At 47.9% G+C, this 14,932-nt stretch overlaps 2 protein-coding genes across 6 annotated transcripts in view; both read right to left on the reverse strand.

The window, feature by feature from the left end:
• TMCO4 (transmembrane and coiled-coil domains 4) overlaps nucleotides 1–5,846 on the reverse strand; it is a 75,721-nt gene extending 69,875 nt beyond the window's left edge. For 2 of the 5 annotated variants that reach the window (XR_004692894.2, XM_035121121.2), the window contains exon 1: nucleotides 1,240–1,902. Coding sequence is in view for 1 of the 5 variants with exons in the window: in XM_035121121.2 (XP_034977012.1) it covers nucleotides 1,240–1,308 (69 nt within the window). In the remaining 4 variants the exon portion in view is untranslated. Of the gene's footprint in view, nucleotides 1–1,239; nucleotides 1,904–5,585 lie in introns of those variants that run through there. The other 3 variants (XM_035121125.2, XM_035121124.2, XR_009557816.1) reach the window with 2 other exon arrangements.
• Nucleotides 5,847–10,167: 4,321 nt separating this feature from the next.
• On the reverse strand, nucleotides 10,168–12,946 carry RNF186 (ring finger protein 186). Its single transcript, XM_035119993.2, has one exon. The coding sequence runs from the start codon at nucleotides 12,873–12,875 to the stop codon at nucleotides 11,910–11,912; it is 966 nt and encodes a 321-aa protein (XP_034975884.1). The 5' UTR covers nucleotides 12,876–12,946; the 3' UTR covers nucleotides 10,168–11,909.
• Nucleotides 12,947–14,932: the final 1,986 nt, after the last annotated feature.

Genomic DNA, 14,932 nt, shown 5'->3' on the forward strand with positions numbered 1-14,932 from the left:
AAAAAAGACTTGTTCTGGGTGAGATCCTAAAGGTAAAGGTAAAAGGACCCCTGACAGTTAAGTCCAGTTGCAGACGACTCTGGGACAGCGGCGCTCATCTCACTTTACAGGCCGAGGGAGCCGGCATTTGTCCGCAGACAGTTTTTCCAGGTCATGTGGCCAGCAGGACTAAACCGCTTCTGGCGCAACAGAACACCGAAACCAGAGCAGCACACAGAAACGCCGTTTACCTTCCCGCCACAGCGGTACCTATTTATTTACTTGCACTGGTGTGCTTTTGAACTGCTAGGTTGGCAGCTGAAACAAAGCAAAGGGAGCTCACTCTGTCACGGGGATTCAAACCACCGACCTTCTGATTGGCAAGCCCAAGAGGCTCAGTGGTTTAGACCACAGCACCACCCGCATCCCAGGCAAAATCCTAGATCTCATAATTATAGCAGAGCAGATTTTGATTGAATGTTGGCAGAGGCTTCTTGATGGCTCAAGCATTTTGATGAAACCAGTGACTTTAGTGTTTGTCTCATCCTTGGTGGCGGTCTCTGAGCAGAGCGGCCAGACGGATGTGGCGCAGGTTCGTGATCCAATAAATAAAGACTGCAGTGATGTTGGCCCCCTCCCAATCTATGAATTCCAGAGAAGATGCTCAGCGGGGTCTTGGCTAACAAGGCAGCATGCAAGCAACACATTTTAAAACTGACAGCACGGAGCCTACATAGCCCGGCCCAGTCTATCTTCTCCTCTTAACAGGGAGTAAGGTTGTTGTTGTTATTAAGATCATTATTATTTCTTAAAAATTTTAGACCACATGGTTGCAAAAAAAGTTTACAAAAACAATAAAACAATAACATTATCAGCAAGAAAACTCTACAACAATAATTTAACACTTTTAAAAAGTTAAAGTAACTGTAGGCTAAAAACAAGTTAAAACTCGCATCAAGTTTTCAAACTTCTAAAACTCTGTAGAGCTGCTGCCAGCCAGTGTAGGCAGTACTGAGCTAGATGGACCACAAGTCTGCTCAGTATAAGAGAGTATCCTATGTCTTGAGAGAAGGGACACAGCTTAATGCAGAAGCTCCCAGGTTCCGTCTCCAGGTAAGGCTGGGAGAGACTCCTGCCTGAAAGTCTCGAGAGCTGCTGCCAGTCAGTGGAGACAGTACTGTGCTAGATGGACCTGAGTCTGCATGACAGCTTCCTAAGTCCACTTCCTCTGTCCAGGTATGCCTCCTTTTACAGACTAACCTTCCTGCTTCCTGGAGAGAGGTGACCTCGAGCATCCCGCAAGCTCCAGACTATTTTGTTTATTTTCATTCTCCTCCTTTCTTTTTTAACGACCTCCCAGCTCTTGACGTTAGCCTGAAGGACAGCTCATGGTCTTTGCGTCCTGATAACGCGACCGTCACCCACAGTAAAAATTAAAAGGTGTGCCGCAATCTTGCCTGTGTGTACACACACACACCCCTTTACGACATCAAATCCAAACAGAGGGAGTATTGTGCAAGGACTTGAGACTGACTCCAAGAGCCTGCAAAACTCTGTTCCTCCCCTGCTCTATTTCCCTTCTATCGAAATATTTCCAGCAGCGTCTGAACCCCATCTGAAACCCTGGGGAGCAGCTGCCAACGGGTGCAGACAATGCTAAGCTAGATGGACCAACGGTCTAGCTCAGGGGTAGGCAACCTCAGGCCCGTGGGCTGGATGCGGCCCATTTGCCTTCTCAATCCGGCCCACGGACAGTCTGGGGATCAGCGTGTTTTTACATGAGTAGAATGTGTCCTTTTCTTTAAAATGCATCTCAGGGTTATTTGTATGGCCTGCCTAGTGTTTTTACATGAGTAGAATGTGTGCTTTTATTTAAAATGCATCTCTGGGTTATTTGTGGGGCATAGGAATTCGTTCATTTCTCCTCCCCCCCCCCAAAATAGTCCGGCCCACCACATGGTCTGAGGGACGGTGGACCGGCCCATGGCTGAAAAAGGTTGCTGACCCCCTGGTCTAGCTCCTATGCTCCTATGAAATTTGGAGGCAAAGTCGCAAGTCAAGGTGTCACAGAGTTGCCCCCCCCCCTGCCTTTCAACCTCGCAAATTATAAATCCTTCGCCCTGTTCATCACATCACCAGAGGGAAATATGTGGGGTATCAAGGAGCTTCCTTGCAGCTGCACAACTGATCACTAGGGACTAGTCACACCATTTTGATTTTTAAATTTAGAGTTGTGGGGGAGGCAAACGACAAGTGGTGGCTGGTGCCCATTGGGCAGATGGCAGGGAAGCCGGAGTTGGCACCAGAGCCAATGGCAAATATTTCTAGTTCTGTCCCCTTCCTCCAGATTAAAGGTAAAGGGACCCCTGACCATTAGGTCCAGTCGTGACCGATTCTGGGGTTGCGCACTCATCTCGCATTATTGGCCGAAGGAGGCGGCGTATAGCTTCCAGGTCATGTGGCCAGCATGACAAAGCCGCTTCTGGCAAACCAGAGCAGCACATGGAAACGCCGTTTACCTTCCCGCTGTAGCGGTTCCTATTTATCTACTTGCATTTTGACATGCTTTCGAACTCCTAGGTTGGCAGGAGCTGGGACCAAGCAACGGGAGCTCACCCCGTCACAGGGATTCCGCCGACCTTCTGATCAGCTAAGGACCCTTTTAACCCCCAGGGAGTGGGCAAATAAAACTCCCCTACCCCTATTTAGCTGACCCTAGCAACACAGAAAACTGAAAGCTGCCTTACACAGAGCAAGAACGTTGGTCCATCTAGCTCAGTACTGCCTACACTGACTGGCGGCAGCTCTCCAGGGTTTTATGCAGGGAACATTAACAGACTACTGGGAGATGCTGCTGAGGAATGAACCTGGGGCTTCAGAGCAGATGCGCTACCAACTGAGCTACAGCCTTTCCTAGTTTGTCTTGGAGGGAGTTTTTCGGATCACCTGCTTTTGAGGCACAAGGGTGGCTATGAGCAATTATTCTTGTTGTTGTTGTTTAGGCTGCTCATGTGATTTTGAATTTCTTTAGTGGGGGCGGGATCGGGGCCAGGAGGAAGAGAAGTGAAGAGGAATGTAGCAAATCTGTAAAAGGGGGGAGGAAATCATATAACCTCGTGAAATATGTCCCATGGCTGCTCGTGATTAGCTGTAATAAATCTGTTCCCATCCTTTAAGGCAGCGGTGCCCAAACTTTTTTCAAAGAGGGCCAGATTTGATGAAGTGAACATGCGTGAGGAGCAACCAAAGTTGCTGAGCTTTTTTTTTTTTTTTACAATTTTAACCCAAACTTGTTGAGCTTTTTAAAGGATTTTATCCCAGGACATATACTGCCACGGGGGCCAGATTAAATCAGATTAGGCCCCCCGGATTAAATCGGATTAGGCCCCCGAAACGGACTTTGGAAATGCCTGCTTTAAGGTTACCCTCTGGAACTCACTCCCACATGCTTTTGAACACCAATTGCTGGAAACCACAGGACGGGAAGGTGCTCTTGCCCTGCTTGGGGGTTTCCCATAATGGGCATCTGGTTGGTCACTGTGAGAACAAGATGCTGGACCAGATGGGCCATTGGCCTGATCCAGTGGCCTCTTCTTATGTTCAGGGACAGCTGAAACTGACAATGCTTTCCTTTCACCTTCAAACGTAAAGGAAAAGATACAGTGGGGTGAAGGTGCCTAGACATAAGAAGAAAGGGGGTTAAGCCCCATCACCTGCTGTGTCAGGGTGGGGTTGTGCCTGTGGCCCATTGCAAAGCGTGGACCAGCATCTAGGGCAGACCCTCCGTCTGTCCCTATTTTCCAGGGACGTCCCTGATTTAGAGCAGCCATCCCGGTTTCTGATTTGATCCTGGAATGTCCCACTTTTCCTTACCGGTAGGATGTCCCTATTTTCATTGGAGAAATGTTGGAGGGTATGGAGTAGTTATCCGACCCCATAGCAGTTTGAAGGCAATCCTGTATAGGGAAGTTGTTGTGTTTTTGTTAATGTTTTTAAATGTTTTTATATGTGCTGCAAGCTGCCCAGAGTGGCTGGGCCAACCCGGTAAGATGTGCCGGGTATAAATAGTAAAATTATCATTATTTTCATTGAAGGAATGTTGAAGGGTATGTTAGGGCAGGAAGTGTGGCTGGGGTAACCCAGCCAGATAGGTGGGGTATAAATATTATTATTATTATTATTAAGATTGTCTTCTCTGGGGTGTAGCGGTGACGTTCAGAGTAGAGTGGGAGAAACTTACAATTCCCCAAAGGGCGGAACACATCTTAGCTGAAGTTCTAATTACAGGGCTTTAAAATTGTGCGTGGGATTTCAGTTATATAGCAGGTAAAAAGGGGTTAGGGGGTGGGGGCTTCTGAAGAATTTATTCTTCATGTGACAATAGCAGCAGGCTGCTATTTTCAGCGGTGAAAAGTGTGCCAATACCACCACCACCACCACCACCCCCGCCCCCAGTCCATGAATCACCCTGTCCTATCCATGCCTTAGTTTTATTTTTTTAAAGATGTAAGAGGGGCATTGTGTCTGGAGCCGTCCGTCCGTCCGTCATGTCCGCAGCAGAAAATGAAGGGTGAAAATTGAAAGCGCTTGCTTGCCACAGACACCATTTGGTGATCAAAAGGGACTAGTCACATGCATTGTATTGCTTTTGTTTCATATAGAGAGAGAGCTGGACCATAAAGAAGGCTGATCGCCGAAGAATTGATGCTTTTGAATTTTGGTGCTGGAGGAGACTCTTGAGAGTCCCATGGACTGCAAGAAGATCAAATCTATCTATCCATTCTGAAGGAAATCAGCCCTGAGTGCTCACTGGAAGGACAGATCGTGAAGCTGAGGCTCCAATACTTTGGCCACCTCATGAGAAGAGAAGATTCCCTGGAAAAGACCCTGATGTTGGGAAAGATGGAGGGCACAAGGAGAAGGGGACGACAGAGGACGAGATGGTTGGACAGTGTTCTCGAAGCTACCAACATGAGTTTGACCAAACTGCGGGAGGCAGTGGAAGACAGGAGTGCCTGGCGTGCTATGGTCCATGGGGTCACGAAGAGTCGGACACGACTAAACAACAACATATATAGAGAGAGGGGGTTGGAAAGAGAAACTCATGTAACGACCTGCTGACTTTTGGAGCCTCTTACTATTTATTTTTATTTTATTTATTTATTGAATTTATATATCGCCCTATACCCTGGGGTCTCGGGTGGTCCACAGAATAAAATCAAGATATAAAACCCACAAAACACATAATAAAAATAAAAACAAAAACCCAATAGCCCTGTCAGTGGGAACAGGAATGCCTTTGCATTTACACCAGTATGTCCTGAAATTGATGCAAAAAGGGGGGAGCAAAATTATTGTAATTTTTGTTTTCTAAGCCCCACCAAATGCAATTGGTAAATATCATTTGAAACCCACCAGCACTCCCCTTTTTATCCCTCCTAATATTGGGCGGAGGGAAAGTCTGCTACTGTACAGTACAGTCGAACTTTTTTGGGGGGGGGGAGGCAGCAGAAAGCCACGCCCCCACCCCTTAAATTTATTTTAGGAAGTTTCCCTCCATCCCACACCGCGGTCTAAATCCTCTCCCCTCTGCCTCGAAGCCCCACCTGGCCGCCCTCGAGGTGGAAAACGGCCACATCCGGACTCCCGACTCGTCCCCGCCTTCCCCGCGACGTCCACCGGCCGAGCGATCACTCCAGTCCGAGGCTGAGAAAAGCCGGTTTAGGCCCGTCGTGCGCCGACAGTTGCGCGAGAGCGCTACTCTGACAGGGCACTTCCGGCAGGAGGCTGGCGTAAGCGGCACGCGAGGGAGCGGGAGACTGCGCAAACTTCGTAGCGAACGGAAGGAGAAAGGCTCTCAAACTGGACTCTAGACTTGGAAGCGCTGATTTTGCCTTCCGATAGTTTCATTTTTGGGTGGGTGGAGCATGCAAAAAAAAAAAAGCAAAGGCCTGCCTTTCATTTCGGGGAAGGGAATTCCAAGAGGGGGTTGCCCAAGATTGCAAGAGTTTGGAAAAGTTTTTTTTGAAAAATATAATTTAATTGGAGATTCCTTCATATGTATTTTAATCCGTTATTTGCTGATTAACACGTTGCACAGTGCTCCTTATTGAATGTATATTTAATGCAATAGCATGTTTTTCAAAAGTATAAGCTGCACGGTGAAAATATGCCTTCATCATGTTATAAAATCATATGGGGGGGGTAAAGATTATTTAATAGTCTCTAGGCTATACGTTTAATTTGCTTACGGAAATTGCCGTTACGTTTCCATAAATCATGAATAAATATAAATATTGCTGTGTAAGTGTTAAAATCACAACCTAACCGTGCTTCAGAGTAAGAAAGTATTTTATATTATTTTCCCTTTCTCTCTTCCTCATTTTTTAATTTAAGAAACAAATCTATCCTCATCTTGGGATTTCTTTTTCAATTTATTGCATTGACCGGATTCCAAGTAAAAGGTTAAATACTTAGATGACCTCCCTGACCCGATAATAACTAGATAAACTGGGCTCCCTCTTTAAAAACAGCAGTGAGGAACCTTTTTTCAACATGAGGGCCACATTATCTTCATTGGAAGCTTCTGGGGGCCACAGAGGGAGGGGTAATAATAATAATAATAATAATAATAATAATAATAATAATAATAATAAATACACCACCCATCTGGCAAAAGCAGGCTTGAAGTTTTCTGGGCTTAAAGCACAGGATGCTGGTGTTAATCTAGGGACAGAAATGCCAGAATGGCACTGATGGGTTTTTGATGTGCCCATATCTCCTTGTTCCAATAGGAATAACCCACACAGGTCTGTCCATCCTAACCAGCATTGCTCTTCTCTGGCAGACAGATTTCTTTTTAAAAAAATTCTCATCCTACCATGGTGAGATGTGTCGCATACATTTCTATTTAAATCACAACAATTATTTTTAATTGTTCACCTGCAAATAAATGAGCGTGTGGAACTTTCTGCGCAAATCTGCCCCCCCCCCCGATGCAATTCCTCATTTCCCAATGCAGAAACAGTCACCTTGCCTATATAAGTGGCCCTTCACAGACGCTTCTGTCTATGGACCTCACCAAAATCCAAACCAGAAGAGTTTGGGGTTTGTTTGTTTTTTGGCATGTAGAAGGTCTCAGGTTCAAATCCTGGCATCTCCATCTGAAATCCTGGAGAGCTGTTGCCAGTCAGTTGCGGGGATCCTCATCCATAGGTGCCGAATGTGGCCCTCTGGGCCTCTCCATTTGGCCCTCAGGGCCTTCCCAAGCCACACACCCCACCCTCCCAGGCCATGCCCCTTTCCAGCCCTGCTTTGCACCCTCCTTGAATGTTTATGCTAGGCTGAAAAGTATGTCCTTGAGCTCTGACCATGTCTGGAGGATAAGAGGGTGCGTGTCAAACTAACCTACTGTACAGAGGCCAGTGTTTCCCAATTGTCAGTGTTTATACTACTCTTTTTTTATTTGCCTTGAGACAGTCTTTAAACCTCTTTTGTTGACCACCAGCTTTACGCTTTCCATTTTTAAGTTCAGAATAGAGCAGTTGCTTTGGAAGACGATCATCAGGCATCCGCACAACATGACCAGTCCAACGAAGTTGATGTTGAAGAATCATTGCTTCAACACTGGTGATCTTTGCTTCTTCCGGTACACTGATATTAGTTCGTCTGTCTTCCCAAGTGATGTGCAAATTGGCAAATCCACACCACACTGTGATCAACTCCCGCCCGGGAACCAATGTCCTCACTGTGGAAGGGCGTGTGGATCCAGAACTGGCCTCCACAGTCACTTACGGACTCATTGTTAAAACCGTGTTTATGGAAGACAATCTTACTCTGCTACGAGTGATCACCAAAGAAGAAGAAGACAGAATAGAGGCCAAATTTGCATTTGTTGCTTCGTCTACTGTTGGCTATGGCTCTGCCCACCACTGGCTTGTGGCCTCCAGAAAGTTGTCCAAGAGGAAATGTGGCCCTCAGGCTGAAAAAAGCTCCTCTGCTCTATCATCTTCAATACTGAACTAGATGGACCATTGGCCAGGCTTGGCTTAAACCAGCTTTCTGAATCCCTCCTGGCTTTGTGACCCTTTATCCCAGGGAATCAGGTGCTTAACTGATTATTAGCCCTGTCCCTTTTTTTTATGGATACCTCATATAACAGGTCCTTCCTCCTTTGAAGCCTGCAAAGCTCTGTGGAAATGGACCCCCTATTGTTCTTAAGATAAACCCATCCTCACCCACCAGCTGCCAGTCTTCCCTGCCTCTTCAGAAGCTAAAGCTCTCTGCCGTCTTCCTATTAATATTATTTTTAGTAAGCTTTGCATTGTGACTGATATTCCGATTCTTTTCCCCGCATGCATGTGGGAGGGAGGGATGGACTGGCCCGTCAATCCCAATTTTCTGTTTCTCATTTCCAGGGCCTTATATTCAGCTCCCCACATCTCTACAGCAATCCTCAATTTAAAATAAATAAGGAAAAACCTCAGCATGGGGCTGCCCTTGGAGAACAGGGAAATTCAACTGGTTCAGAATGCAGAGGGCAGATTGTTGACCTGGGTCCCATTTAGAACTCACAAAACCTTGGCTTTAAAATAGCTGCACCGGAGGCTGGTTTGTTTCTGAGCAAGAACATCTTGGTACATTGTGCGCCGTGGACCAGATTTGTGACCTGCTGCTCCAAATGTATCATCTAAACAAGAGCACCCACAAATGCTTTGATGAAAGCATGTCAAGAATGCTTTGATGGTGTTTCCTGCTTGGCAGGGGGTTGGACTGGATGGCCCTTGTGGTCTCTTCCAACTCTATGATTCTATGATTCTATTTTACAAAATCAAAGTACGGCAGGCTCTCTATCTTCTCTGTCCCCGACAGAGCGGGGATGCAAGTGGTCTCAAGGCCAGATAGTACAAGCACGCCATGCATTGGTGGAGACACAAGGCCATATGAAAGTAAGATGAGTCTGCTGAGTCAGACCAGTGGTTCATCTAGTCCAGCCTCCTGTGGGAAACTAAATTCACTGGAGGAAATGTATCCAAGCAGCGACTGGGAAGTTGGGTGTGTGTGGACACAGAATATTTGGCAACACACACCTTGTGGAAGTGGTATGAGAGGTCAGTCTAAGGCAGGTGTGAGGAACGTGTTCAGATGTTGTTGGGCTTCAGGCACCCCTAGGGAAATTTCAGTTGAAACAATTGAAGTGGATTGAAGTACACTGTCATTCTGGTGCAACAAACCCATCTTTTATAAAAAATGAGCTGTCTGCTGTAAGGAAAGTGACTGAGAAATGCATTGGAAAGTGTGGGACGAGCGAAGGATTAATAGGAAGGCTTATAGCCTCCTCACAAGTAAAGGGAAACAAATGCAATCTAATCTCTGTATATGCTTCGGTGTAAGCAAATCAGGATGACTGTTGAATAAGCAGCTCACCTGGAGGAGCCTGACAATGCCTGTCTTTGTCCCTGGGGCAGATGGGAGTTGTAGTCCAATATTTGGGGAAGGCGCAAGTAAATGAAGCTGGGGACATTATTAGGTGGGCTGTGATAGCTGACGGGAATCATTGCCCATCGCTGATAAGCAAGCAGAGAGCTCCCCACACTACTGAGCCTTCACTCCATGGCAGAGCAGTTTATATAAGGCCTCTGGCCAATCAGAAGTTCCCATGACTCAGCCAATCAGGTTTCTGGAAATTGTGCCAAAGAGTTACCGCTACAAATCCTGAATACTAGGCAGTGGAGGACCATTGAACGCAGTTGATTTACGTGCACCAGATCGCGCTGTTAAGTGTAATGGATCCAGCAGAGAAAAGGTGCCTTTGAACCTTGGTGTAAGGTTGCCAACTGACCAGAAATAAAAGCTGCCCTGGAGTGCTCTTGCGCCTCAGGTGGTAATGTTCATTGCAGGGTGGAAATTAAGCAATTGTGGGTTAGGTTGAGGATCATCCTGCAGTTAGAGGCATGAGAGCAGTGATAAGCTGTTCCAACAAATCTTGTATGCTGTGCCTCTTCTCCCTTCAACAATGTCTGTATCACAGCCAGAGATCAACACAGATAAAGTGCTTTCCTTCTATACAGAATGGGCCAGTTTGGTTTCTACTTACTAGTCAGTGGGGAGAAAAAGCATATTTTGTTGGTGATGGCAAGTACTTTGTCAGATTTGGAGCAGGGAGAAAGAAACAAAAGGACAAACTCGCAAGACAAATAGTCTATTTATACATATGAAAACCTATTAAATATATACACTATTTTGTAAAAATGAAAACACGGTACATTTTGATAATACTGAGTGTTTCAACTGCCCTTATTTGCAGAGGTACCCGAGTTGTGTTTGTGCTATATTTACTGTCACAGATCTTTTGCTCATCAGCATCTTTGCAGAAATCACAGGCACACAGGAACAAGCCCTTTTGCATTGTGCATTAAATGATGCCCATAAAGATCTACCCTTACTCTGCGTTAAATGATACCTGGAGGACTCAGCCTTTTCTACCTACTGTAATCCATGGATGGGAAACCTTCAGAGGTTGCTGGGACTCCAGCTCCCTTCATCATCCCTGACCACTGGGGCTTGGTGGCCGCTGGAGCTGGAGCACAATGTCTGGAGGGAGATGTACGTTGTCGCCTCCCCGCTATAGTCCATCTCTCTCACGTAGAAAGGTTGGGGAATCTCCATTTCATCTTGTTGGAAAAGACACTCTTTACAAACAAACGCCCGACTGCAGGGACAACTGGGGGAATTAAACAGCAGGTAAACTGTATTAAAGGGACGCAGGTAGCGCTGTGGGTTAGACCACAGAGCCTAGGGCTTGCCGATCAGAAGGTCGGCAGTTCGAATCCCCGTGACGGGGTGAGCTCCAGTTGCTTGGTCCCAGCTCCTGCCAACCTAGCAGTTCGAAAGCACGTCAAAGTGCAAGTAGATAAATAGGTACCGCTACAAGCGGGAAGGTAAACGGCGTTTCCGTGTGCTGCTCTGGTTCGTCAGAAGTGGCTTAGTCATGCTGGCCACATGACCTGAAAGCTGTATGCCGGCTCCCTCGGTCAATAACGCGAGATGAGCGCCGCAACCCCAGAGTCGGTCACGACTGGACCTAATGGTCGGGGGTCCCTTTACCTTTACCTTTACCCTGTATTAAGGGGATTCTAAGAGAAGCCCTGATGGATCCATCCAAGCCAGGATCCATCCAACCCTCCAGCTTTTGTTGGGCTCTGTCTCCCATCATCTGCAGTCAACATGGCCAATGGTCAGGGGGTGGTGTGAATTTGTGGTCCAGAAATATCCAGAAGACCACAGATGCTCCCCCAACCCATCTAGTCCAGAATCCTGTGGTCACAGCGGCCCGTCAGATGCCTCTGGAGAAGCAGAACGTTAAAGCAGCAGCCTTTGCTATCGGCCTCTCAGCATTCACAGGTGGACCGCATCTGAGCATGGAGGTTACACTTAGCCAACATGCTTAACAGCCATTGACCATGCTTGATGGAGATGTCCGAACCCGCTTTCTTCAAGCCAGAAGCTCGGTTGCCTTGTAGCGAATCAGCCAGACGTTCTCTGGCAACAACAAATTATTCAATGAGGCAGGCGGGTGAAACCACCCAAAACTCAACAGGGAGCTGCGTTTGTGTCTCTCGGTAGGCTCCCGCTGTGGGGCATGCGGGGCTGTGCCTTAACGGGAACAGGCACCAGGGGTTGTGTTAGCAAACTCTCCACCCTCCTCACCCTCTGGTCCAGCGACAGGACCAGCCTCTCTGCCAGATCTGTACAATGACCCAAAGAAGGAAGGACTCCTCTGTGGGTCCTTCTCCCAGCAGCGGATGACAGGCGCCCTGGCTCAAGGTCCCCAAGTAAGAAACCTCAACCGCTACAACGTTCCCCAAAAGCACGGGATCCACGCAACGCTCCCGACCTGCAAATAAGGAAACCACAGCCTGGCGGTCTTCTCAAGCAACCGGCGCCGCCTGGCTCTCCTTCCACCTCCAGGGAGACCGTGTGAGATCTGGGCAGCTCCAGCTGGGGTTGCAGCAAAGCAACACCGACATGACGAGTCCCAGGACCACCACAGAGCAAAGCACCCACTTCAGCATCCCCGTGTACATGAAGGGGAGGACCAGGACGATAAGGACAACCACCAGCAGCAAGAGCAGCACCAGCCTCTTGGCCGCTGCCCGGCTTGGTCCCCTGGCGGCACCATTCTCAGAGGCGGGGTTGCCGTCGGCGAGGCCGGTGCCAGGAGGGTCTGGCGGACAGGGGACCTCGGCGTCCAGGCTGGAGTAGCCCAGCCGGCCCACCACATCCTCCTTGTTGTGAAGGCTGCAGATCAGGCCTCCGAAAACGACGGTGGCCTTCCGGCAGAGCGGGCAGCTGACGACCCAGGTGTGGTCTTCGTTCCGCAGGAGGAGCTTCAAACAGACGCCACAGAAGACGTGCTGGCAGGCCAGGACTTTGGGCGGGCGGCTTGCGCTGTACCGGTTGAAGCAGATGAGGCAATCCATCTCGGCCAGCGAGACTTTGGAGGGGCGCGGGTGGTGCAGGTCGGCCACCGGCGGCACAGAAGTCTCCGTCAAAGCGGGCGGCTCCAAGGGAGCTGAGGGCACCGGTTCTGGAGCGCCTAACTGGGCAGCGTCCAGATCTGGGCCTTCCTTGGCAGGGGAACAGCAAGCCTTGCCCTCTTCTGTAGGATCAGCCACATCTAATGGACCTCCATCCTCTTGGTGTATTGGCCCTTTGGATGTCTCTGGCACGTCCATTTCTACAGCGTCGCCTTCTGCCATCCCCAGCTGCCCTGTCTCCCTGCCGGGAGAGACAGTTTCGCTCTCAGTCTGTAAGTGATCCCTGGAGCCTTCCATAGGAGACAATGGCGGCCTCAGCGACAGCAAAGCAGCCCCCTTCAGACTGCATGGGTGCATTTGGCAGCTCCTTTTATAAAGGCGCTTTGTCCGGCCAACACAGAGCGAAGGCTTTGTTTGCTCTCCGAACATCCCGCTTGCTCCGGGAAAGGCAGTGACGTCGTGGTGGTTGTCATTTAAAAAAAAAACCAAGGCAGGGATAGACGTTAATCAGTAACTCCAACGGCCACAGGGTTTTATGATGCCCAATAACATAAGCTGGGGAATTCTTGCCCGAAAGAGCAAAAGTTTTTTGTTTGTTTTTTAAACTGAGATCCAAAACATAAGGAGGACGCTTGAGGTTTGTTTTTTTTCAGAGAAGGTGTAGCCAGCATTCAGAATCACACAAGTATAGAGTTGAAAGGTACTCCCAAGCGTCGTCTAGTCCAATTCCAGGGGAGCGGGTGGTGCTGTGGTCTAAACCACTGAGCCTCTTGGGCTTGCTGATCAGAAGGTCGGCGGTTCGAATCCCCACAACGGAGGGAGCTCCCGTTGCTCTGTCTCAGCTCCTGCCAACCTAGCAGTTCGAAAACATGCCAGCACAAGTAGATAAATGGGTACTGCGGGGGCGGGAAGATAAACGGCATTTCCATGCACTCTGGTTTCTATCATGGTGTTCGGTTGTGCCAAAAGCGGTCTAGTCATGCTGGCCACATGGCCCGGAGAGTTGTCTGTGGACAAACGCTGGCTCCCTCGGCCTGAAAGCGAGATGAGCGCCACAACCCCATAGTCGCCTTTAACTGAACTTAACCATCTAGGGGTCCTTTACCTTTACCTAGTCCAACTCTAAGTTGCAGTGCAGGAATTACAGATAAAGAATCCCTGGCTGATTGGATCCAAGCTCTGTTGAAAAGCACCCATTGAAGGGGGGGGGTTCCACCACCTTCTGAAGGAGTCTGTTCCACTGTCAAATACAGTGGTACCTCGCAAGACGAATGCCCTGCAAGACGAATTTTTCGCAAGACGAATGCGTCTTGCGATCTGATGGTGACTCGCAAGACGAATTTGTTTTGGGAGAAATTCATCTTGAGAATCGCAGTTTCCCATAGGAATGCATTGAAATTTAATTAATGCGTTCCTATGGGCAAAAAAAAAAGAAATTTCAATGCATTCCTATGGGAAACCACGATTCGCAAGGCGAATTTTTCGCAAAATGAATTGACTCGCGGAACGAATTAAATTCATCTTGCAAGGCACCACTATAACTTTACTGCCAGAAATGTATTCCTAATGTTTAGTTGGAATCGCCTTTCTTGTCATTTGAATCCATTGGTCCAGGTCCTAGCCTCTAGAGCAGCAGAAAACAAGCTTGCTCCATCTTCCATGTGACAGCCTTTTAGATATGTGAAGATGGCTATCATATCTCCTCTCAGTCTCCTCTTCATTCTCCAGGCTAAACATACCCAGCTCCCTCAACTGTTCCTCATAAGGCTTGGTTTCCAGACCCTTGATCCTCTTGGTCGCATGTTCCAGCTTGTCAATATTCTTCTTAAATTGTGGCACTCGCAATTGGACACAGTATTCCAGGTGTGGTCTGACAAAGGCAAAATAGAGTGGTACTCTTACTTCCCTTAAAGTATCCAGACCCTAAACTTCTGTTGATGCAGCCTAAGATTTCATCACCTTTTTTTGCTGCTGCATCACACTGTTGACTCCTGTTAAGCTTCTGGTCTACCTAGAAAATAAAATAACTCCAGGCAAACAAGAAGCAATTTCAGAAACTCATAGGTGCTTTGAGGGACTCATCACTCTCAAACACAAAAAAGCAGAGGTGAGAATTCCACACAGACTCCAAATGTGACCTGAAATGACCGTCTCCCCTTGATATTCCAAACACCTGCATATTTTAGTTGCGCATTCCAGCATTTAGGGGTGCTTTAAGGAAATCGTCAAGGCTTGCCAATGACTTGAAGGCAACGTCTAAAAATAACCCAAAGTTTCAAAGAAACACCTTTGTGTGGGCGTGTTTTGTTTTCGATTAATAAAAAAAGCCTTGTGGCATTCTAAAGTAGGGGTGGTTGGGAAAACAAAAATCAAATATACGGCGGCGGGGGGGGGGGGTAAATACAGGGTGTGGA

Source organism: Zootoca vivipara, chromosome 6 (assembly GCF_963506605.1).
Source record: "Zootoca vivipara chromosome 6, rZooViv1.1, whole genome shotgun sequence".
NCBI classification, from domain to species: Eukaryota; Metazoa; Chordata; class Lepidosauria; order Squamata; family Lacertidae; genus Zootoca; species Zootoca vivipara.

Excerpts from the sequence above, each read along its gene's own strand:
- RNF186 (XM_035119993.2), bottom strand. The coding sequence starts at position 12,875 with ATGCACCCATGCAGTCTGAAGGGGGCTGCTTTGCTGTCGCTGAGGCCG.